The sequence below is a fragment of the Manacus candei genome, unplaced genomic scaffold (assembly GCF_025592945.1).
Source record: "Manacus candei isolate 608988 ecotype Guabito, Panama unplaced genomic scaffold, ASM2559294v1 h1tg000026l, whole genome shotgun sequence".
In the NCBI taxonomy this organism is placed as follows: Eukaryota; Metazoa; Chordata; class Aves; order Passeriformes; family Pipridae; genus Manacus; species Manacus candei.
In genome coordinates this window covers 2,597,113-2,622,008 of record NW_026138074.1, presented here as the reverse complement: position 1 = coordinate 2,622,008, position 24,896 = coordinate 2,597,113, and the positions used below count along the sequence as shown (strand labels likewise).

The window sequence follows — 24,896 nt, the reverse complement described above, 5'->3', positions numbered from 1 at the left end:
CAGCCTCTCCTCATAAGAGAGATGCTCCGCTCCCTTAATAATCTTTGTGTCCCTTCGATGGACCCTCTCCAGTAGCTCCTTGTCCAGAACTGGGCACACTATTCCAGATGTGGCCTCACTAGGGCTGAGTAGAGGGTCCTTCGACCTGCTGGCCACGCTCTTTCCGATGCGCCCCAGGATACGACTGGGCCCTCCTGGCAAGCACGGGGGGGTGTCACACTGCAGTTTCGTGGACAACCTGTCACACCCACATGGAGCCGATCCCTGCCCAGACGGGGAGGGGCGGTAGCGCGAGGTGTCCGCTCGAGCGAGCCGGGCCCTTGGCGCGCACGCGCCGCCCCGCCCAACTCGGCCAATCCGCGGCCGCGCCGCCACCGCCCTCCCCGCGCCCGCCGCGCGCGGGCCTCACGCGCCGCAACGTCAGCGCCTTTCGCCCCGTTTTCGGAGACGCCCCCGAGGGGCCGGCGGCGCTCATTGGCCGGCGCGCGGCAGCGCATGCGCGCGCAGGGGCGCGGCTCCGCCCCGCCTCCCCTCAGCCCCTCTGCTCCCCCCGGGCCGCGTCAGGCGTGGGGCGCGCGACCCGCCGGGCGGGCCGGGCAGGAGCCTCCGCAGCCGCCGCAGCCGCCGCCGGGCGGGCGCGCTCGCCCAGCAGCGGGAGCGCAGCTCGCCTGTCCGCCCGGGCCGCCGCCACCTCTCCTGCCCCCGCCCGGCTCCGCCATGGCCGAGACCGAGGAGCGGAGCCTGGACGACTTCTTCGCCAAGCGGGATAAGAAGAAGCGGAAGGAGAAGAGCAGCCGCAGCGCCGCCGCCGCCGCCTCCAGCGCTTCCAACGCCGCCTCCAACGCCGCGGGCGCGGCCGCGGGGACCCCCCGCCCTGCTGAGGGCGGCGGCTCTGGGGCCACCGCCGCCTCCGGCGCCGCCGGCGGCTCCTCGGCCAAGGCGGCGAGCAAGGTGCGGGCGGGGAGGCCGCGGGTTCCTGCCGGCAGGGGGCGCCGCCGCCGCCCGGCCATGCGGCGCCCGGGGCCGTGCGGGGCCTGGCGGGGAGCCCGAGCCCCAGCCCCGAGCCCCAGCCCAGCCCCGCCCGGGGCCGCCGGGACGGCTGCTGCTCCTGCGGCTGCTGGGAGGGTCGCGGGAGCCCCTCGCCGCGAGTCTTGGCCTGGTGGGAGGCGGGAGAGCGGGGCCCCTTCCCGCCCTGCGGTCCCTCCCGGGTTTCCGGGTGTTGCGGCCGGAACCGGGAGTTTGCGGCAGGTGCCAGCCCTGGGCCACCTGGGGCTGTGCAGCGTGGCCTGTGGACCTTGGCGATAAGATTTCCCCGGAGTCCGCTCTGTGCCTCGCTGCCAGGAAGGGTTTTACTGCCAGTAATTTTTTTTTTTTCCTACCGTATTACAGTGCAGCGATGAGAATGCAGGATAAGCTTAAGTGCCCGTAGTTGAGTTAGTGCCTCTGTTTCTTCCTCCACCCTTCTCTCCCCTGGCCCCAGCATCAGCACCGAACTAATGTAACTGAAACCAGAAGCAGTTATAGGATCTCTAATGCTGTATATTTCAAAATGAATTTTAAGAAATACTCTGCTATTTCGTAGTGATGTTTAAACTGGGGTGCCTGACATATGCCGTAGCTTTCTAATGTATCTTTCTGCTTTAGACAGGACAAATAGAACCTAAGAAATTACTTGAACCTTTTATTTCTGCTTTGGAATTTTTTACCTCTTGATGTTGTTTTCCTTTAACAAGTAGTAATCTAAGGATCTCTTCTCTGTTTTGCTGCTGCAAACCAAATCTTCATCTGTCCCTGTGATATTATTGTACACTCTGAATATAAAAAGATGGCTTGTGAAAGGGTTTTTGGAAGTCAGATACCTTGCTTCCTTCATTGTTACGTAGGGGATCAATGATTTAAGGATATTTTCTTGTGCCGGATTGAATACTGAAACCAGAAGCAGTTACAAGAGGTCTAATGCTGCATGTTTCAAAACAAATTTTAAGAAATACTCTACTGTTTCCTGATATTTAACTGAGAACTCAACAAGTGCAGTAGCTTTCTGAGTAGATCAAGGTCAGCGGTAATCTTTCAGCTGCTGTTTTACTCACTTGCTGGTAAAATAGTATGTGGCTTTGACTGAAGCTCGCACTTGGATTAGAAATAAAAATCACTGAATGTGAAAGGTATGTTAGCTTGGAAACTGTGATGTTTCCATGGAGATGGGGATATAAGAAGTCTAAAAGGTTTTGGAGCTGTAGATTCATGCTCTTCCAAAAGACTGAATCTTCAGCAGATGGTGCAGTTACATGGGGTCACTTCCTACTTCTGTTACTCTAAAGCAGGTCAGAGTTTTTCTGCTGGAGATTGACAATGTAGAAGGTCCTAGCACAGAGCTCTAGAAGAAGCTTTATTCCCAGCTGTTCAGTGGAAAGGGGACTGTACCTTTGTCAGACCTTGTTCTCAAGGTCTTCCTATTTAAAGTAGTATAACTGCATTTCATGTAGTGTGTAAGAATTATGTAAACTATTAATTAGGCTGTGTGTGTCTTAAAGCTGTGACTGGGAACATTGTGAGGACTGCTTATCTGTTCTGGTCCATTTCTGGCCTACCTTAATAATCCCAGAATCTGCTAATGACACAGTAGGACAAAATTAACTCCACTTAGGTGAGTCCCTCTTTCCCCAAATACGTAATCAAACTCCTGTTTTAAAACTCTGTAGTGAAGCTCTTGAAAGATACATGTTTCTGCGTACTAAGATTGCTGTGGTTTTGAAGCTGACCTTTTGGCTGTTATAAAAACGTTTCTAAGAAAACAAGACTGTAAACATGGCTGTGAATGTGAAAAAACCAAATGTATCAATATTAATCTCTGTCATAAATCCACAGGAAGCCATTCCAGATGTTCTTTACTGTTTTGCTCATGAAATACATGATGGCAAAGTAAATCTAAAGCTTCGTGTGCCTTCAAGCTGTCACAAAAGCTTACTGTTAGTAACAGAGAGAGGGCTTGCCTTGTATTTCCCTGGTCATGACTGCACAGTCCTGTTCCATGCTTTGTGTTGTCCCTTGACTTCCTCATGGATGTTTACTGAGATGATGTGGTTTTCTTTCACTCGAATGACTTCTTTGCTGGGGCATTTCTTAGCTGTTGCAGTGAGTTAAAGTCAGCTCACAGGTGTGTCCCTGGTGACAGTACGTTAGGGGAGGAGGGCATACAATCCTTTACCCTCTTGCCACTGGTGGTCACAGTTTGGTTTCTCTTAGAACTGCACCTTTACCCTCAGTTTTCTTTGCATTATCTTAGTTACATTCTCCTTTTCTACTTTTGTTGTAAAGAAAGTTACAACTTAATTTTTCTCTTCTTACAGGAAGAGGATGATTGGAAGGAGTTTGAGCAAAAGGAAGAAATTGATTATAGTGGTCTTAGAGTTCAATCCATGCAAATAAGGTACTACTTTTTCCTTATTTTTTTTCTCCAGTATAATCATTCCGTATGTTTAAAAAGAATGGATTTTTTTCTTCAGAGCTGCTTCCATGGAGTCCAGTTAAAGGAAGTTTGGTACATTTCTGATAGTATAGAATTTTGCTCCTGGGTAACTTAGGTTTGACTGGTCTCTGCCAGTATATTCTTTATTTTCTAAATTTCCATTCGTACTCTAGGTCTGTCTGTTTTAGTTGGGACTCAGATTTTTATTACAAATGCTTAACATTCCCCTCCATAAAGATAGTAAAGAATTTCTCAGAGGAGTGCAGGGTAGTAATTCCCACTGAATCATTTGGCTGCTGTAACAGTATCTGACTCAATCTGTTTAGGATCTTCAGTTTGGGAGCAAATTCCTGAACCATTGCGTCTTTATAGTTGCTAAAGCTAGTGTCCCATGATAAGATCCCACAGGACTGCATTTCTGAGTCTCATCCATGATTTCTTGTTTGCTTTTTCATTAGACTTTTCCTGTTGTCTGGTCCAAAGTAGGTCTACTTAAGTCCGTCCTGGTTAAGAAAAACTTCTCATTGGGTCAGAAAATGGGTTTTTATGACCTCAGTCGTAGCCTGAGAATGCCAGATAATGCTGGCAATTAGGTACCATGTTCAGATATTGATGATGATCAAAATAATGTTGTCCTAAAATCATCATAACCAATGCAGTAGATGTTTTCTCCACTGTGTGAGCAGGTCTGACATACTCTTTGAATTATTTACTTTTTTGGATCACGTAATTCCCCCTACCCCTTTTAGTTAACTAGTCCTTCTGGGCCGTTTGCATGAATTTGGCCCACAAGCTGTCCATGCCATTGAAGTGTCACAGTGGATATTCACATCTGAATAGACAAGTAACCAGTGGGCTGCAGCTTCACTGACTACTGGTGCTGTTGGACTGGAAAGCCAGTACCTTGATTTTCCAGACAAAGGCTGGCATTCGGAATGCTTTTGATGCTGTGGCAGATTTTCAGGCACATGGAAGTTTCTGCCACAGGACTTTGTAACCACTCGTAGATTGAAGGGAAGAGTGGAGAAGTAAATGAAAGAAAAAACCACTAGAGGTTATAAATTATCCATCTCTGGAGATCTCTTTGCTGAAAATAAGATATAGAGTATCTGACGGGGTGGGATGTTACTTGTACTGGCTCTGTTGTAGTTAGTCTGTAGGCATCTGCTTCTGACTCTCGTTTAAAATGCAGTAGTGATGGTTTAGGCCCTTGGATCACCTTACTATGATTGTTACTGTGTTTGGATGAACAGTAAAAGGCCACTTATTTTTCAGAAATTACAGGCATATTTTGCTGTTCTCTGTTGTTTACACAGAAAATTTACACAGATCATGATTAGTAGGATTTGGTGTATTACAAACTTCTGAGTTGACACTTTGCTGCTGTTGAGATCAGTGTCTGGATTTTTTTTCAACAGCCTCACCCTCCACATCTGTCACATTCTACTACACAGCTTTCTGTAGTAGCTTTGATCAGGAAATTATTTTGGGTCTCTTGACTATTTCTGTGCAAAATATAATAGTCTAAATAAAATACAGTCAAGCTTTTGCATAGGATTTATCTTTAAAAAATGACATATTTTACTCTCTTGTGGGTTTTTTTGATTGCCTGCTTTCAGAAAAAAAAAAATCTGAGTTTGATTGTAGAATATGTGTGTATGGGTAATATGAGTGTGTTTCTCACGTGGTTGTGCCTATAGGGAATGTGAGCTCAGGACTTGCTTTTTTTCACCAATGCTCCACTGTTTCTTCGTCTTGACTAAAGAATTTTATGGATGCTGGACTTTGAGACCTTTCCTGCTTTGTCTTCTCAACCTTTTCAAATGTCTTAGTAAGAAAAAAGCCTTTAAGCTCAAAATAAGATACCAGTTTCTTAGATCACTTAGTTCAAGTGGAATTTGTCTTTTTTTGTAAGTTTTGCTTCTCAAGTACTTTTTTTTTCTTCTCAGTTGCCAAGTTATGTAGCAGTGTGCCAAAAATTGTTCAGATGGAATTACTAGTTCAGTGATTATGGGACTAATGTAGTCTGGTTTAAGCTAGTCCCTTCAGTACAGCAACCATGGAGCCTTGTTTATGGGGATTCTGTAATCTCTGGCAAGTCTTAAACCTTTGCTTGTAAGGTACTAATGATCATTTCTTTTTTTATAGTGAAAAGGAAGATGACGAAAGTGAAAAAAGAGAAGAACCTGGTGACAATTGGGAAGAGACTGGTGGTGGTGGTGTAGATAGATCATCTGGTCCTTGGAACAAGTCAGCTCCTGCACCAGCACCTGTCATTGAACCAATTGGTAAATTTAACTCAGAGTTGTTTTTTTCCAATTGGAAGTGCATCAGGTTGAATTAAGCTGCTCCCTGGGTAAAGCTCAAGGAACAGTTTTGTTCAGGCACCCATTAACATACTAGTGGCTTGTTTGGCATGCTAGTAAACGAGGAAATTTTCCTGTGAGGGCATCTGAGGAACTGAATTGAATTTAAAGTGTCTGCCCGCTTCTTTAAAACACAAGGGGAAGTATTTTTTATTTCTGACTTCAAGGGGGCGGGGAGAAACATTCTGTCTTTTCAGGAGATCCATCTACTATTCAATCTGCAAAATATCTGTGGGAAGCATTTCTATTGATCTAAAAATACTGCTTTAACACTTCTGTGGATGTTCAGCCAATATCTGATGTCTAACATGGCAGTTCTTGAATAGGCTTCCATGGTTAGTAGCACGCTTTTCAAATTAGTTCTAGGATATGGAGAACATGACATTGCAAAATTGATTCTTTAACTAGAGTAGGACTTTAGTTTTTTTATTAAATACAATTTATTAGCATCAGTGGACGTAAACTACCAAGTCATGATCTGAGTTCAGAATATTCTCTTTTGCTGAGAAATTACTGAAAAATAGTCTGCTTTGTTCTTCCTTGTTTGTACAGGCAAGGAGGTAAAGCTAATTAGTCATGTTTTGATTTGACCACTGAGTATAGATCAAATTAGGTGATAGCTGATTTCCTACTTCGTCTAAAATATTTGCTTCCAAAGCTCTAAAAGGTGCAAAAACGTACTTAAAAGATTTGTGGAGTTTGGTTTGTGTGTTGGTTGTTTTGTTTGTTGGTTGTTTGTTGTTTTTTTTCCTTCAGCTATGAATGTAGACCTTTTCGCTTGTGTAACTCTAGTCCTTGTACCTAGTTACAGAAGCTCCAGAACCAGTTCAGACTGGTGGTGTATACAGGCCGCCCGGTGCCCGGGAGGGTGGCAGGCCACGGAGAGCACAGCAAGGACCACCAGAAATCTATAGTGATACGCAGTTCCCATCACTGCAGTCCACCGCCAAGCTCGTAGACAGTCGAAAGTAAGTACATTCCATTAATGCCCCAAGAGACATGAGTTAACTGCTTTCTCTAAGTTCTTATTTTGTGTAGGGCTTAAGCCTGAATCTTTCCACAGAGAAAGAAATTACTAAGAGGTGTTAACTATATTTTCTGACTCTGCCCATTAAATAATTTTCATAGGACCTAGCCCAGTAAGACAGCCAAACAAGACTGCCAGTTATGTTATCTTTGATGGCTGAAGGATTTCCCTGAAGCAAAATATTTATGCACTTGACAGCATCTGGTTCCCTGAGACACTAACCATGGGCAGGGAAGCTCTCTGTTACTACCTTCAACAGGCATGTAGGAAGTCTTGAGCATACTGCCTTCACTTTAGAGTTGTGAAGGTAGCTGAAGTGGAAGAATGGGGTTTGATACAAGTACAAATCCATACACTTGCTGTCTGAGCTGTGGTTAACAGTGATGGGCTCCCCGTTTTACGGAAGTGTTTTGTATTTATGTAGTGCTGAAGACTTGAGTCTCACCCTGCTTTTGAATCCTGATCTCACCATAAGCTCATTATCAATAGAAGAGATAGCTAGGCCAATACTTAATTCACTTGGGATTTTTTGGGGGTTTTTTGTTGATGATTTTTTTTTCCATTTTGTTATTGTTGTAGTTTGATGGGTTTTTTTTCTCTCCTTGCTTACTATGTTACTGTTTAATACAGCTTGGCAGAAGCTCTGGGATTTTTTTTTTTTTGGTGTGGCTTTGTGTGCTTGGCAAATGAAACGTGCTGTCATTGGTGCTTTGGGGTTTGAATGGTACAAATTGAGTCAAGGTGAAACTCTGAATGAACATTCTGGAAATTGGCTTCTGCTTTCTAGAACCTATTTTTCATAATTGCACTTAAATTTACTTTTGAGAATGTTAATATTGACATTTATAATCTGAATCATACTGGGTGGTACAATGGATAGATATTTATGTATTTTGGAGATAAGATTTGCTTGGGAATGTTTGGCTATTCTGTTGAACTTAAGACCTTTGTGTTTGTTTTATGTTTATAATGTTTTTGTTGGGATGGGGTGGAAATAGTCTAGAAATTCACAATTCACAAGCTAGTGATAAGATATTTACTGATTACATTTATTTTCCCTTAGGGATAAAGAAATGGAGAAGAGCTTTGAAGTAGTAAAATACAAAACTAGAGGTAGGGATGAGGTGTCAAAAAACCAGGCACCTAAACTTCAGCTAGACAACCAGTATGCTGTGCTTGGGGATCAGTAGAGCTGCACACACATTACAATTAAGGAATGCATTTTTGGTAACCCTTCTACTAAGGTAACTAAACTACAGCTAACAGCTATGATGAACATGCCACCTTATTTCTGCTGGATCTACTGCAGCGAGTGCAGACTACTTTGACGTAAGTGATTGGTTCTCCTGCACTATGGAAGCATAATGTATTGCAACTTCTCCATTGGATATGGGGCAAATTAATGTAAATGATTGAACGAGTCATCAGTGTTCTTTAATTGCTCAGAAAGATACCTACAGCCAGTGGTCATTTCAAAATCTTTTTATGTTCAGATACTGAGCCTTCGTAAAGGTTGACTACCTCAGACTTGCTGCACTCATTGTGGACACCATGTGGATCACAACTTCTGGAAGAGAAGGTTACAGCTGTTTTAGTGGCCATCTGAAACTTGAAACCAGCTCTACTGGATTCCTGTCAGAAATCCTGCAGAAGTCAGCCATTTGGTTCCAATTTGCTATAACAAAGATTTAAGTGACCTTAATGACAAACCTGTTTGTTCCCCTTCTGAGGAATCCTGTCATGTGTAGCCATAGCCTACTAGAGACTTCTGGAGCATACCATACCACTCATACTATCCACGTATAACAGAGCTGTAGTTTGTTTACCTTTTTAGACAGCTGTACAGAAGTAACTGCAAAACAAATTAAAACTCATTCAGTATCAGATTTGAGGAATGATGGGTTTGAATGGTCTGTTTGCATTAGCCATTTTCACAGTTGTCTGTTTAAGCATTTTTTTTTTCTATTATCCACAAAAAAAAAGCCTGCTCTGTTTCTGGTATCAATTTGCAGTATCTTTAAACAATGATAAGATGTTGTAGTGAAATAGGGTTTATTTTGGTTTTTGTCATGAAGTTTATCTTTCTCACCCTAAAGCATTGAGAGTTTTTGATTTGACACAGAAGTATCTGGACTCCAACTACAGGCTTCAGAATTTGTCCTTTAAAATGAGATACATGGCAGTAGCGATGCTGCATAAAAACTGTCTTCTATCAAAAATAATTATTTGTTGAAGAGTTGATGATTACTTGGTAACCAAAATAACTTAGTACGCAGAGGGATAACTAAAGCTGGTAAGCCTGATTTGTTTGGCTACTTCTGTGAAGCATGCAGGTTCTCTGAGGCAGAAATCCTCTAAGTATGATTCATAAATGGTGTTTATTCACAGTCAGAAAGTTTAGTAATAATGGAAGGCATTGACTTCCTTAAGTTACTTAATTCAGTGGAAGAAGGCAAAATGGCACTGATACACTAAGAATATAGGACGTTGCCTGTAATTCTGTTTTGATGAACCAAACCTGTCAAGTACCAAAAGTGTTCTGCTGTAACTGTTTTTCTCTTCTCTGAATTCTTAAACCAGAAGCAAAATGAAGTACAATAGTGGTGTGCTCCAGTGTTGAGATTTTTCAGAGTAAATGCCAAAAAATAGACTCAAGACCCCAGGAGTTGCCAATGGCAAGAAAAACAAGGGAACAAAACAAAGTTTGCTTACGTGTGTGGGAGTACTGTGTATGTGCAGAAAATGAGGATAGTGCAGGAATCACCTAGTTGGGTTCCCTTTGACTAACTGCTGACTTGCTTTAAAACTACTTTTCTGAGGCCATTGTGGATTTTGCTGTTGACTTCAGTGGGGCTGGGGTTTCACCTGTTCTTTTTGTGCACGGACTAAAACTGGCCTTGCCCTTGCAGAGTTCACTGTCTCTAAAACTTCTGCTAGAAGCTGCTATTAAAGAGAGGGCTCAAGAGACTATTCTTAAAGTTGGAGACTTCATTTGGAAACAAAACCCCGCTGAAAGACTGATACCTTGGACTCTGAGCTGCGTATCTTCCTTGAAAAACCATTGTTGCCAGCCAAACTGTTGTCACAATTTCTGTGGAATTCATGGTAAATGGACATATCTCTTGATGGGGTAGAAATGTGAAGTCTTAAAACACTTTTCCTGATGATCTAAAGAGAGTGAGGTCACCAGTGCATCTGAATTGAGTTTGAGTTTCCTGTGTAGGGTAGATGAGACTATCCATTGTACCACCTTGTGGTGGTTTAATACCTCCCAGCTGTGAGTGGTATTGAATAGCAACATAGCCATGCCCGCATGGCTCTAAGCTCTGCCCTATCTCTGCAACCAGGACATTATGCACCCCTTGTTCTAAAGTATCTGTGTCATGCCCAAATCTTAGACCTTCCAAGTGTGTATATGTGTGTGCGTGTGTGTGTGTGTATATATATATATATATATATATATACGCATAACTATACACAAGCACAGGTATCATTTCATTAGTAAATGGCTGTTCCCCAAGACATCTGTTGAATTCATTTAGTCCACGTCTGTGGGCTCTGTCCATCCAGGATGTCTTCCACGGCAGGAGAGCTGGTGTGCTGTCAGTGGGTTGCAAGCTGCATCAGGAGCTCACAACTGGTGTAACTGGAGCAGTGCACACTCATGGTAGTTATGACACATGGTGGCAGTGTCATTCAGCAACCAATATTACATACACAGTTCAACATTACAGACTGTTCTCATCCAAAAATCAAATCCCATTGAGGTGCACCTAGTGTGTTTCCCTGTTCCTCTGTTACCCACTAAGCGCATCTAGGCTCTTGGGCAAAAACAGTCCTGCAGATGGGTTTGCCTTTGCTTGAGGCAGGACTAGTCCAAACTGTCTTCCCTAACTTCTCATGTGCACCATGGGGACTTTATCTCCTTCTGTGGTAGGTAAGGGTTCTGATTGGGCGGAGTCAGCTTGATTGGCAGAGTTAACTAACCAGATGGCCTTTGCTAAGTATAAATCCTGATGTTTGAAGTTCTCACCACCCATTGCTTTCAAACAGTCCATTGTACATTCAGTTTTCCCAGAAGCTGGTGCATGATAGGGAATATGATACATCCACTCAGTTCTGTGCTCTCTAGCCCAGGGGTCTGTGAGGCTGGTTTTGAAATGAGTCCTGTTGTCTGACTCAGTTCACTCTGGGGTGCCGTGTTGCTACAGGACTTGCTTGCTTTTCAAGGCACAGGATGGTGTTACGAGTGGTGGCATGAGGCACTGGTATGTCTCCAGCCATCCAGTGGTTGTTTCCACCATTGGCAGCACATAGCACTTGCCTTGGTGGGTTTGCAGCAATGTGATGTAATCAATGTGCCAGGCCTGCCCATATTTATATGTTGACCATCGTCTCCCATACCACAAGGGGGTTTACCTGCTTGGCCTGCTTTATTGCAGCACATGTTTCACAGTAACGAATAACCTGGGAGGTAGTTTCCATGGTTAAGTCCACCCCTCAATTATGAGCTTATCTGTATGTTGCATCTCTTCCATAATGACCCTCAGGGGCCCACCAAGCCAGAAATAATTCACCCTTATGTTGCCAGTTCAGATCTACCTGAGATACTTCAATCCTGGCAGCTCGATCCGCCTGTCTATTGTGATGCTCTTCAGTAACCCAGCTCTTGGGTACGTGTGCATCTACATGATGTACTTTTACGGCCAACTTCCCTACCCCAGCAGCAATGTCTTGCCACAATTCAGCAGCCCTTGACCATACTTTGTTTTATGGTAAAACCAGCCCACAGGAGGATTTGGATTATCTTCTCCCCTTCCTCAAAAACTTTCCCTGCTATGTTCCCCCATATGATGATGTTATTGATGTACAGCACAGCAAGTGTTCTGGAGCCTCACCCTTTTCCAGTGCAGTGTGGATCAGTCCGTGGCAAATAACGGGGCTGTATTTCCACCCTTGGGCCAGTCGGTTCCAAGTGTACTGGACACTCTTCCAGGTGAAGGCAAACTTGGCCTGCATTCTGCTGCCAAAGGAATGGAGAAGAACACATTATCAATGTCAGTGGTTGCACCACTTTGCTGCTTTGGACTCCAGTTCGAACTGAAGTTCCAGCATGTCCGGCACAGCAGCACTTAGTGGTGGTGTGACTTTGTTCAGGCCTTGAGAGTCCACTGTCAGTCTCCACTCTCCATTGGACTTAAGCACTGGCCAGAGAGGACTATTAAAGGGTGAGTGAGTCTTGCTGACCACTCCGTGGCTCTCCACAAATCATCTTATGAATATGGATGTTCCAACCTTAGATACAGAGGTGAAGTGTGCCTCTGCCCATACATGTGGGAAGGAATTTAAGATCAAATATACCCAAAAGTGAGATTAAGATAAAAACGAGGTCAAATGTTGGTATCCAAAACAATAATTCAACTTTATTTAAACTATCAAAGAGGCAGAGAGAGAAAGAAAGAAAAATAAAAGTGGGAAAAGGTAAGAATAATTATTAGAAGCACAGAAAAGAGTGTTATCACCATCATGAACTAAACACTGGATCTCATCCTTGTTGATGAGGGGAGAAGATCTCCATCGGGTCGTTCTCTGGTCTTTTGTCTCTGCAGCATGAGTGGAGTTCTCGCAGCATGTGTTGGTCCTGCAGTGCATCCTGGGTCCAACCAGGCTGGTCGCAGTGCTGGGGCACAGCTCATGTGCATCCATGGTGTGTGTGTGTGTGTGCGTGCCCGTAGCACGTGCCAGCTGTATGTGTGTTGCAGGGTTTCCCGCCTTAGTGCAGTGCAGCCCCGGCTCACCAGAATGTGGGGGAATCTCCGCAGTCGTACAGCCACCTTATAAGCATGGGGTCAGCGTGTCCCTGCGGCTGATGTGAGGGGCAGGGTTCCCGCCTTCAGTCTTTCCATGCAAGGTGTCAGTTCATGCAGCACTGCTGACGATGCACTCTTGTGGTGCATCGGTACCTGTTGTTCTTCAGCCCTCGGCAATCCCACAGGAGAAGGGTTCTCTGAGAGGCCAGGCAAGGTATTCAGCTGTCTAATTTTCTCTGTCTTCATAGCAGCTATCCCAAAAGCCCTTTTGGGTCCTTGAAATACCCTCTCCTGAGGTAATCTATGCCAAGGATGCACAAGGCCTCTCATCACAAGGGGGTGTTTTTGCCATTTGTTCCCAGTCAGGCTCACTGTAACCTCCAGTACAGCCAGGTCTTGGGATCCTCCATCACTCCAGAAATATAGGTGGATTCTGTCCCTACATATCTTGATGGCATCAGGGTACATTGTGCGCTGGTGTCAACTAAAGCCTTATATTCTTGTGGGTCTGATGTGCCAGGCCATCGGGTCCACACAGTCCAATAGATTTGATTGTCCCTTTCCTCCACTGGAGGCAGGGCCACTCTAGTCCTGGTCATGGTACTCATTGTTCACTTCTTGTAAATATGACTTCAAGAGGATTGGACATAACATCATCCCTTCTATTCTTTCTGAGGTTGTTCTTCCTTTCGACTCACGTACCCATGCTGTTAGAGCAGAGGTGGATTTTCCATCCCTCTTCCTCATGTCTTCTGTGTGGTCATGCGGGTAAAACCACAGGTTACCTTGTGCATACCTTCTCTCTTGATCAGGGAGGTGCCTGCTCCAAATAACAGAGACTCTGGTGTATATTGGCAGGACATGGGACATTTCCTCTTTAAATTGCTGGAAGTCCTTGGACAGTCTTTCCATGGATGAGACACAGGCCTGTATTGGGGAGGAGTTTGGTAACCAAATTGTCCACTCTTTATTCTCCTTCCTTCCATGACATCACTGACAATGAGTTAGCATATCACGATGGCATGCTCCATAGGAACTCCTGCCACGTGATTTGGATGCACTGGATGTCATTTGGATTTATGGGGGATTGCTCATTTGAATCCTTATAGATTGCCTCCAGTACTGCTAATTGCTCTGTGGTGGTCTGCAGGTCTTGGTGCACTAAAAGGTCATACCTGCAAGATACTTTTCCCTCATGCAGAGAGCCTGCAGAGGCTGAGAGTTTCTGGTCTTTTCCCAATCCCTTGGTCAATGCCTGTGTCTCAGGAAAGGGATCCTACTTGTTTGGCTTCATTACCATTTAGTGTCACACCACTGGCCACAATATCCCAGCATTGGAGCAGCCAGGTCACCAAGGGGTCACCTGACTGCGGACTGTAATCTTTTTGCCTATCTCGCAGCTCACCCAGGGATAGGGATTGGGTGATTATCTCTGGCCCTGTCTCTTCCTCTGGTTGTGGGGGTCCTGCTTCCTCTTCATCGCTCACTACACAGACTGATTTGGTCTTGGATTTCTTCTTCTGTATAAGGGGTGACTGCCACTGGCACAGGTTTTTCCTCCGGTTCAGCTGCAGTTTGAGTGGCCACAGTGCTTCTTGGTCTGCTTTCCTCCTCTTCCTCTGAGAGTGCTATCTAGTACCAAGCAGTGCCTGGTAAATAGTAGCCTGGGCCCAGCACCTTGCATAACTTCTCACCTCTCTGAAACTGACAGAGCATTTTTCTTTCAAATATTCTGCCACTTTTTCAGGGTCCTGTCGTTATTCAGGGGTGAACTTCCAAACCACTGGAGCAGAATACTCCTTCAAAGCTGGCCCATTTTCTCCCACGTTCCATGCCACTCATGACTATCCACCCCCATGGCAGGTCCCTGGACAACATCCTAGAAATTTCTGTCCTGACTCTAAACACGGTGTAGATCACACTGACTCTAAACATGTTGTAGACGTATTAAGGAGACATAGCAGACACAGCAACAAGAACATGCTTTCTTTAATATCCAATTCAAATGAGAATTCAAAATTCTCAAAAGCTGTTGTAGTAGGCCTGAAGGAGGAAAAGGGGGTAAAAGGCTGGGGAAAATCATCCTCCCCTGTTCCCCCCACAGGCTGGGTGCAATTAATGAATCCCCAGAGGTAGCAGCCAAAACCAGGACAGGTGAACAACACTTTTACCCCCACATGACCCCCATTGCCCTTGATGTTATAATGCCATAGACTGATACCACACAGGACATCAACAAAGCAATCCTGATCCCTCTCTGCTTTGAAAAAGAACATTGTAAGGAACACACAGTTCATACCCTGAGGTAAATGCAGGGTTAGGTACCACGTCCACATGAACAGACCAAGCAACATGGTAACCAGGGAGTTCTGTACCTAATACACAAATGCTTAGATCAGAATTGTTTCCAACCCAATTGTTTCGGCAGATCCATTGTTATCTCAGCCCTCTTGTGTCTTATGTTGGGCATCAGTTAAATGTGGTGGTTTAACAGTAGCTGGGAATTAAACTCCAAATAAGCCACTCTTATCTCCTAAGTCCTCAGCTGAAGGTTTGGCTTCCTGCCCAATGACTTTGAGTTTAATGTACTTCCGCCCCTCCCCTTCCCTGTCTCCCTCCAGTGAGAAAGGGACAAAGGTAGAGACTGTGGGTTGAGATAACAATTTACTGAAAGCAAACAGCAGTGGAATAAGAAACACCCAGTAACAACAACATTAATAACAAAAGTATGCATAAGAGAAGGTGCTTTACACACAGGTGTTCACCACCTCAACTGAATTGTATGTGGCCACTGAGACAAAAACAAGATGGTGACATTCCTGTGGCCCAGCAGTGACACACAGTTATTCCTGGGACAAAGACAAGGTGGTTGACACTCTCCTTAGCCAGTGCCACATGGCCCTCCTGAGACAAAGGATGTGAGGCGTTGACTGTGGCGAGCATTCCCCATCCCCAAGAAAGTGAAAAACAGTGGCGGACAAACCCCCCAAAAGCTGGATCATCCGCGTTGTGCCACCTGCTTTTCTGGACCGCTGGGCTCGGCTGTGGTCAGCAGTCTTGGTTCAGCTCAGCTGGGCTGGGCTTGGGCTCGCCGTCACTCCATTCCCAGACTACACCACTCAGCTCACTGCAACTTTTTTTTCAGAGCTGTGTCCTGGCTGCATTGATCAAGGAATGGGAAGGGACGGGTGGCAGAGGGACAAAGTCTTCAGCGCTGGTCACTGAGAGTCCACAGTACTACCACAACTTCTCCGAGGAGGAGGAGGGGGAACAAAATGGTGCCGCTTTGGGGTGCGCTCACCTTTTCTCCCCCCAAGCCATGCCCCCCAATGGTGATGTGGGTGGTACAGAATAGCCCACCCAGCTCTAAGCTCCGCCCCCTTCCTGCAGCCAGGACACCTTTATTTGAGGTTTTTGGGCATGAATTCTGGCAGTTCAAGAAAACCCTGTAAAAGTCTCAAATCAAATAAAATGAAAGTATACATGGATTCTGGAGTCTAATGAGTCTTTACGTTTTAGTTTGACATCATGACCATACAGTAGGTGAGGAAAGGCAGAGCATTTGGATCTCTTAAGGGACAGGCTGTGGAGTGGGCAGTCAGCCTTATGGTCAGGTGGGCTCTGTTTCAGAGCTTATAGCAGTGCATATTAATACGACTTTTATTTATACATAGAAGTTTAGTTTGCTACTTGTCACAGTGTCTTCTTACTCCATCACCATGTAGATCTGGTCTGAGATTGTGAATTGAATATGACTCAAGCTTTGATTTGCTTTTCACTTGGAACTACCTTTGCTAAATTAAAGACTGGGGAAAAAAACCCAGCCTCTGGATGGTTGCTGTCACTAGAGTCCATCAGGTACTGATAACTAAAGGTGTTATTTTGGAGATTTCTCTCAAACATATCATTCCAGTTTCTTTCTGGAGTTACAAAGAAAAAAACCAGAAACGTAGCAGATTTCCATAGTACAGAATGTTAAACTGTTTTGAAGTGTTCCCTGTGTTAATTATCGCTGCCAGCAACTATCAAAATGCCAGTTGTCAGTATCTTCCTTATACCAAGTAATTGTTCTGCATGCCTGAAATTTTGAAAGTCAGTCTTCTGTGGAAGCTCAGTACACTTCTGAGACTCTGAAGTCCAACTTTATCTGGTTTGTTGTTGCATTCATTCAAGGCATGCTAAGAATGCCCTTTTCATTCCTCCAAAATGCTGGTTGAAGGCTCATTCCACAAATGAAGGGTTGTCAGTTGTAGAAATGAGATTCTTGATGCCAGTCAATAAAATGCAGTTCTGTGCTGCTTCAGGAACTCCCTAGCCTGTGGCATGCTTTCATTATAGGTTACTTGTTAACTTCCAGTTTAAAGGTTCCATTTTACTTCCTCTGGCTTAAAATAAAAGTACAGCCATAAAGTTACCAACTTGCTAGTAAAACATTTAAATGTCCAGTGCTTACTGGGAAAGGAACAATTTGGATTTGTGGTTCTCAGTGATACAGTTTGTATTTAAGGATGTTAAAATGCCAAAAAATAGATAATTTTAATACAGTTGGACTTCCCAAATGCCTGCTCTAGGAATCTGGCATCTCTATTTACTTGAGCTGATGGTAAATGTAGGAGAGGATTAGTTTTGCCCCACCTCACCTCTCCTGGTTTAGCTGTGCCAGGTTTAATCTTATTCACAAATGAAGAGGAACTGACGACCAAAAGTAACTGTCTCCTGTTGCTTCAGTTTTGTATTAGTAGCTTTACCAGTCATGGCCACAGCACCTCTCTTACAAATAGGTGAATTTGTAAGGATACAAACTGTGTTAGAGGCCTGACACCCCAGGAACTGGAGATTTGGTGCTTGACTGCCTCTGTCAGCTCTTGGAAACACTTGCACCACACCATGGCTGAGACACCTGTACTGTTCAGGTCAGGTGAACAATATAAATTTGATTGGGCTGCACATTTTGGAGTTCACTTATCTGAGATTTTGCAATAGTAGCTTTTTGTCTTTCTAATTTCTAGATAAGAAAATCTAATTTCTGCCTGGTTAAGCAGTTTTAAATTTACTTGTGGTTTTCTGTCAAATACCCTAACTAAAATGGAGCAGATTATTACACTAACAGGGCTTCATATGCTTTAAAGGTTGCTTATTTACAAGGTAGTAATATTATTCCAATATTGACATGGCCAGAGAAATGGATACCTCATTTCATATGATCAATTTGTTTCTGAGGCCCAAGAAACTAAATTTTACCAAAACCACTTTGAATACTTCGAAATCTTTATTAACAACCACAATCCAGGCTTTTTTGCCTGACTATAACTTAGTTCCCAAATTGTCTCTCCCTGTTTTCAGCTTTTAAATCACAAATTGGTTTTAATGGTAAATAGAGGGTTTTATTTGGGAGTATGAGAAAATAATAACATGCTTATTTAAACTTAAGATATGTGAATTAGATGTGTACAAAGGAGAGGAAATCTGGCATATACTTGCAGATGTCTTCAGAAAAAGTTAAAGAGACAGCTTGTCTGTATTGAGGCTAATATGAGAGCCTACAAGCTCTAGCAGATGGAACAAGAAATGACAGCAGAAAACAGAACTGAGGGGTCTAAGTCATAACTATCACGTATCTAAAGTTTGGCTTCTGAAGCACCAAGTGTAGTTCTACCATGTCTTTGAAGTGAAATAGAGCAGGAAGGAAGATTAAAAAATTAGTAAATTAGGGAGAGTAGTAATGATGCAAATAAAACGCAGGCGGTATAAGAAGAGAGGGATTAGGAAGGTTGTTTTCTAAATGATAGTATTAAATGTATAACCTGAGGTAGGGAGTGGAGTGTAAGATGTTGGATAGGAGAAGTGCTGTGTGGGTAGGCACTGATTTCACAAGTGACAGATCCATCTGACTTTAAATCAGCAAAAATGTTTAAATTTCAGTACTTGGGGAAGGCATCCCGTTTTATTTCTTCCTTTCAAAGAAAAGAACTGGGAAAAGCTGTTCAGAGAGAAGGTAGAATTTTGCATTGGTACAAAGCTGTCTGATCTGTTGTCTAAAGAGAGAACCGAGAAAGGACAAATTCCAAGATAGTCCAGCAATCTTATTAGGAAATAACTTGTGTATTTAAGAAAATTAGTTTTCACTTCTGCATGATAAAAAGCTGAGATATTGTTTCAAACAGCATCTTCTAAATGGTACGTATATCACGGGTTTATGTTCAGTTGCTTAGAATATATGTTTATACAGCAAGGTTAATGAAGTTCAGTGTTCAGTAAAGTTCTTCTTAGCCAGAATGCAAATATTAAAAATGTATCACAGTATTAATGAATCACAAGAAAAAGTAGCTCGTCTGGAATATTGGAATGGAAAGTATCATCTAAAACAACTGCGTGCACTGAAGAGAAACAAGCTGTTTTGTAGGAAGAGCATGGGACCAAGAGAGTGGGATTTGGCCTTGTTTTTCTACTGAGCTGCTATGTTCAAGTAATTTTTCACCTTGCCTCAGTTTCCCCAGCTGTACCAAAAAAACCCAACAACCTACCTCACAGGGGTGTTGTGAGGCCAAAGCTGTTTGTCAAGGGCTGGGGCTGATGAAAGGTTCTACGGAGGACTAAAAATCTTTATTAAAAGATCTTTATATTAGCTTTCATTATAGTATTTTAATACTTCTTTGGCAAAGGCTTATTTCTATAGAATGTAATATACATCCTATTTAAATATAATGTAATTAGACTTATTTTAGTATGTATGGGTAAGGGGAAAGTTCAGGCTGAGTACTCTATCTGGTATTTCATCTCTTCAATTATCTGTGCAACCCAAATGGCATATTAATATGAGGCTCTTTGTTTTTATGTGGAACATACTGAAGTCAATATTGCTATATTTTGTAAACTCCATGTCTGAAATAAAATCCTGCTCACAGTTGATAGCCATCTCTTATAATGTGGCTGTTTTAAAGTTTGTTCAAATCATGTGAATCAGAGATGTTCATTCCTAAGTGGTATTTTTTGTCATAGAAATGTAGTTTTCTTCCCCTTTCCATGTCCTGCTCTTTATTCTTTCACATATCTAAGTTGAAGTGGCATGCAGGTACAATGGAAATATAGGAGAGAGAATAAACTTCAAAACTTGTAAAATCTGGTACTAAGGCAGACAGTGGAGGAAGAAGGCGAAGGGAATGAACCAAAGGGAAATACTTGCCCATGGAGGGTTTCTGTGAAACAGATAAAGGAAAGAAATGATCAGAAAATAGAGCTGAGAGGGGTAAGCAGAGGGACAGGTAAGAGAGGAAGGAATACAGATAAAGAAGAGGAGATTACCCTATTTACTATTATCTCCTGGTTTATCAGTTAACTGCAGCTGAAGGAACATGAAGAAGTAACTTATGAATGTGCCCTTGTCTGCTGTTGCTGGTGATTTCAAGGTTCATTGCTCAGCTTTTACAGTGGGCCCTCAAATAGAAGCAGAGAACACGATGGTGGCCTGCCTGCAGAAAAATTAGAGCTCTGGTGGGTCCGGGACAGAGATGAGGCCCAGCAGCTCTCTTCTCCTACTGATATTTTTATCATTGCAGTACCTCTAAGTCAGTTGTTAATGTGCATCAGCTGTGACAATTCTCTGTCATAATTTATTACTGTCAAATTTCAACAAACTATAGCAGTTGCTTCAGAGGAAATGTGTAACTAGCTGAATAATAAGCACTGAAGAATAACACAGGGGCTTTTTTGAATAATTATGGTGGTAACGCATTATATTCAGGTCAACATATTGGTAGACAGCTTAAAATGACTTTGAGGTGATATCTTGTTATACAGTGGGAAGGAGAATTACTTTAAGATGTTTATCATCTATTCCCTTCTTAAATAAACTACCTTGGTCTTACTGTCTTCCCAGCTACAAAGAGCTGCTTCTACCATTCTCTCACCCTTTTACTCCCTATATTTTCCTAATATGCCACTTTTTTTTTAAGTTCCTGATGAAAGAGCAAATATTCATTGAGGACCTCTAAGACAAATAGATGCTGTAATATTTTTCCATATTGTTCTGTCTTTAATACAGCCTAACATCTTACTCGCTTTCTTGACTGCAACTACACATTGAGCAGATGTCTTCATCAAGCTGTCCATGGTGATGCCTAGATCGTCCCCCTGAAAGATCACAGCTAACTCAGAATCCACCAGAGCATGTATGAGTGGTTTTAAACCTTTCCAGTATTCATTGCCTTGGGTTTATGTTCTGTTGACATTCACTTGCCCCTTAATTGCCAAGTTTACAGTTAGTTAGAGTATCCTGGCAATCACCATCAACCTAATAACTTCTATGGGGATTGGCTTTTGCCATCTGATGTACTGAAATCTTCAGTTTTGTGTACATAATCACTTCTCGCCAGTGATTAGCATGGCGAGCTCTTACTAATTTTTACTCAGTCTGACCTTTTCTGTTCCTTTTCCTATCTCCTGTCTTCTGTATTGAATTTTCTTTCTAGCTCAGTTACAGCAATGAAGTTGTAACAGTTTGCTTTATTTCAAATGACTTGTCTACAGAAAACTGTTAGTTAAGATGTTGTCATAAGCTTCCTTTTTTAAATTAAAACAAATCACTTATTCTGTATCTCTTTCAGAGTATGTACAACCATAGCAAAATTATTCAAATCATAAAACCAGGCTGATACAAGAGAAAAAAATGTATTGAGAAAGAGGTAAAACATATACGAATCTGGTCTCCCAGAGCTTAACTTCAATGGAGTTATTTGTCATGAAGTCGGTTTCATTAAACCTTTATTTGAGCTCATGTCACTTGAAGTCTAGGTTGAACAGCTATCAAGTGCAAGGGAACAAGGCCCGTAGCAAACTTGTTTTTAATTTCTGGGCTGTTCTCCTCCTTGTGGCAGAGATGAAGCAGATGTATTACTTGGGCTCTGGCCAGCAACCAGCTGGGCTCAGCCATTCTTAATCTAATATACCTGCTGTAGTATTCAACTGGACATTGAAACTAGATTACAATATTTGAGATGAAGCAACACTGGAGGGCAGGCTTAGTCTTTGTGGTTTGTTTCATATCTTTATTCTCACCTTGTGCTTTAGAGAACATGCAGCTGTAAGTAGTGTTCAATCTCTAAGCACTGACTGCATTTACCAGTCATGTTACATTTATAGATACAAAGGAGGTGTTGTCAGGGCAGACTCAAGCCTGTTTATGTGCATAGCCTGCCAGTGTCTCAATATCAGAGAACCATATCCTAGAGAACAGCTGCTTTTCAGTACTGGTTGAGGAGAATGTACCTTGGATTTTGCATCCAAATAACTGTGTCTGTAGGTGTTCTATTACAGCAGTTACTAGTATTCTGTCAAAAGCCAGCTGTGGCTGCTGGGGGTTTATTAAGTTGGCAAATAGGTGTTGAGGGTTGGGGTTTTTTTTATTTTTTGAGGAAGTGCAGGGGGGGGGAAATAGAGCTGATGAATCTGATAGTTGTTAGAATGTAGTACTTTGTACCCTCTCCCACACCTCTAAGAGACTCATCTCTGCTGCTACACTCACCAAAGCCCCGTCTTGCCCCTGTAATTCCGTATTGTGTTAATTACTAACCACCCAGTAACCTTCAGGACTGACAAATTCTTCGACCATGCACTGTGTCTTCAATCTGGGAATGAGGTAAAAGGCAGACTGGCACAACAGTGTTTTCTAGGTAATTGGTTCTGCTCATTTTTTCCCTGCAACTCAAAACCCATCAAAAATCTGATCTGACCTCTCTTCACCCTAGGGTATTCCCTCCTTCTGTTCATCTACATTATTACCATGCCAAGGATTTCTTAGGTGCCTGAATTATTCACCGCTTATTTAGAAAGCAGCAGGCAAGAACTCCTGTGTCTCTAACCTGCTGCATTTCTTCTGTCAGGGTTGTAGTATCACAAACATCGCAAAATTGCCTAGCAAGTAAATGCAATCTCCTTGAAGAATTGAAACCTAGAGCCTCAGAGGCTACATGGGAGCCCCATTCCCACTGAATACAGCAAAATGAAGGCAGTAGCACTGCTCACAGTACAGCACAGCTCAGCTGTGGAAAGGAGTAGGGTTGCATGACTGGTAACGTGCTAGCTTAAACAAAACTGTCTTACCTGGACAGCACGGTCTAGCCTAAAGCATTTTAATTTTTTTTTTAATGATGAGATGACTGAGGGAAGTATAGTAATAGGACATCTGTAAGTGGGGAAAAAAAAAAAAAAAACACTGAATTTGCTTTCAGCAATGTACCAGAATGTCTCACCACCAGACTTCACAAGAAGAAATGAAGATAAAGCCATTTGAGTGCTTATTGTAGTGCAAAAGAATGATACTGCCTGGCTGGGAAAATGGTTTGGCTGGGAGCCCATGGAGCACAGCAGAAACTGTTTCAGCAAAGTAGAGTACAATATGATCTTTCTGAGAAGCCCTGTGTGGACCCCACAGTTAACACAGGAACCTAATGGTGCCTGTATATTTATACAATTAAGTTTATAGTCATAAATTAAGTTCAAAACCTGAACTATATATATCTATTTTTTGTCAGTAGATTTTTTTTACCCTGGTTTACCTATCATGGCTTCTGCATATGACAACTTCTAACTGTGCAGTGCACACACCTGTTGTTGTCCTTTTGTCCCATGTTAGAGTAATGGTATGAAACTCTGTAAAGCACTTTCGTGATGTTTCCTGTGAAGAAAGCTGGAGAAAATAAATTTATCTTAACAGCACCAACTGAATTTATACCTCCCAAGTTTGTCTTGCTTTTGTTGTGTTCATCTCTGTGTGACATACAGACAGCAGTGTGCTGGATTCGAGGCTCAAGGCAGAAGAGGTGCTGGCTCTGGCTGGAACAGCTCCTTTCTGCCTTTGTTCCCCCAGCACTCCCTCCCTGTCCTCCTGCATCCCCCCTAAGTTAAAACCAGTGTCCAACAGGGCAGTGCACACTGGAGAACAGGTAATGCTCAGATCCCAGGTTACTGGTTCCACTGGGGGTTGGTATGTGGCTGATTTTAGCTACTCCCCTTCTGCCCTGCCCCCAGGATTCACAACAGCTGCAGGAATTGTGTTTCTCCAAGACTTCTTTAAAGCTTCGCTAAGTGGGTCAGGGAGTGATTTTTTTATCTGTAAAGTGAGAATAGCAGCACCACCCTTACACAGCAGCTTCTGGGGACTGGGAAGAAAAAGTCACAGAAACCTTAGGTGTTGCCTGGTAATATTCACACCTATTTAAAATGCGTGCAATGCAAAGCAGCATTTCAGAGGTAGAACAGAGTGAAATACGTGAAATACAGTTAATTCAAAGTTAATTTAAAGTTAACTCAAAACATGATATAAGGCATTAATAGCAGCATTATTTTCAGTCCATTACTGGACTTGAAACAAGTCAGATGTTTGACATTCACAAACAGCAAAAAGCATCAAGCTGTTATGAGCAAAAAAACCAAATCAGGTGATAAGACTGTAGTCATTGCAACTCAACGTGGCAATCTTGCCACAGCCAAGCCTCCACTGATTGGGGCACAGATTTCACTTTTTAAAAAGAATCTAATCCCTCACATTCATCTGCAGTCCTTCCTGACAATTCCTTCAGGTCATCCTGACAGTGAGTTGCAGAGCTCACTGACAAAACATCCGCTGCACTGAAGCAGGAAGCAGAAGCAGGAAGTACAGCCTTGCACACAAAGACAAGCTGCCCTCCTATTCTCTCTCACCTGGAGACTCAAGCTCAGGTCCCTTGTCCCTTCCCCCAGCAGCAAAGGGTTACTTCTCCCCAGCCTAGAATGATTTTCCAGGTTAAAGTGCAGGGCTTAGATGCTTGTGGCTTGGTCTTGGATCTTTGACAGATACTGTCATGTTCTAGAAAACGATATTCAGCAGCTAGAAAATAAAAGTAGAGTACACCCCCTGCCTTCAAAACAAGGAAGAGATGAACTGAATAGACTTCAACCGCTACTTATATCTTCTGAGACAACTCCACTGGTCCTGTGCATATGGATGCTGTGCTTTTCTGCTCAAACACACTGTGGCAATCCCAGCTGCTTAAATACAGCTCCTCCTTAAATACAGATTCCATGAGCACAGACTAACTCAGTGCACTCACATACACTAAGTTCAGTAAATAGAGACCCAGACCCCACAGTTACTGAAAGGTCAAATACTTTGTCAAATATTGTAGTTGTCTGACTAAGAACATTTCCAGCTGCTGGAAATGGAAGTCTTTGGCTCTGGTTTCTGCCAC

The 24,896-nt window shown here is 43.2% G+C and overlaps 1 protein-coding gene across 5 annotated transcripts; it reads left to right on the top strand.

The window, feature by feature from the left end:
- Window positions 1-506: 506 nt before the first annotated feature.
- On the top strand, window positions 507-23,394 carry CDV3 (CDV3 homolog). Of its 5 annotated transcripts, XM_051789135.1 has the most exons (7): window positions 507-951; window positions 3,351-3,430; window positions 5,618-5,757; window positions 6,641-6,803; window positions 7,926-7,975; window positions 8,107-8,191; window positions 8,356-9,988. In XM_051789135.1, exons 1-6 carry the CDS (start codon window positions 718-720, stop codon window positions 8,112-8,114), a joined length of 675 nt encoding a protein of 224 aa, XP_051645095.1. In that variant the 5' UTR covers window positions 507-717; the 3' UTR covers window positions 8,115-8,191; window positions 8,356-9,988. The 5 variants fall into 5 exon arrangements, with proteins under 5 accessions (XP_051645095.1, XP_051645094.1, XP_051645096.1 ...); XM_051789134.1 differs by having other exon boundaries at window positions 7,926-8,191; XM_051789136.1 differs by lacking the exons at window positions 7,926-7,975; window positions 8,107-8,191; window positions 8,356-9,988 and adding an exon at window positions 20,714-23,394.
- The last annotated feature ends 1,502 nt before the right edge of the window (window positions 23,395-24,896 follow it).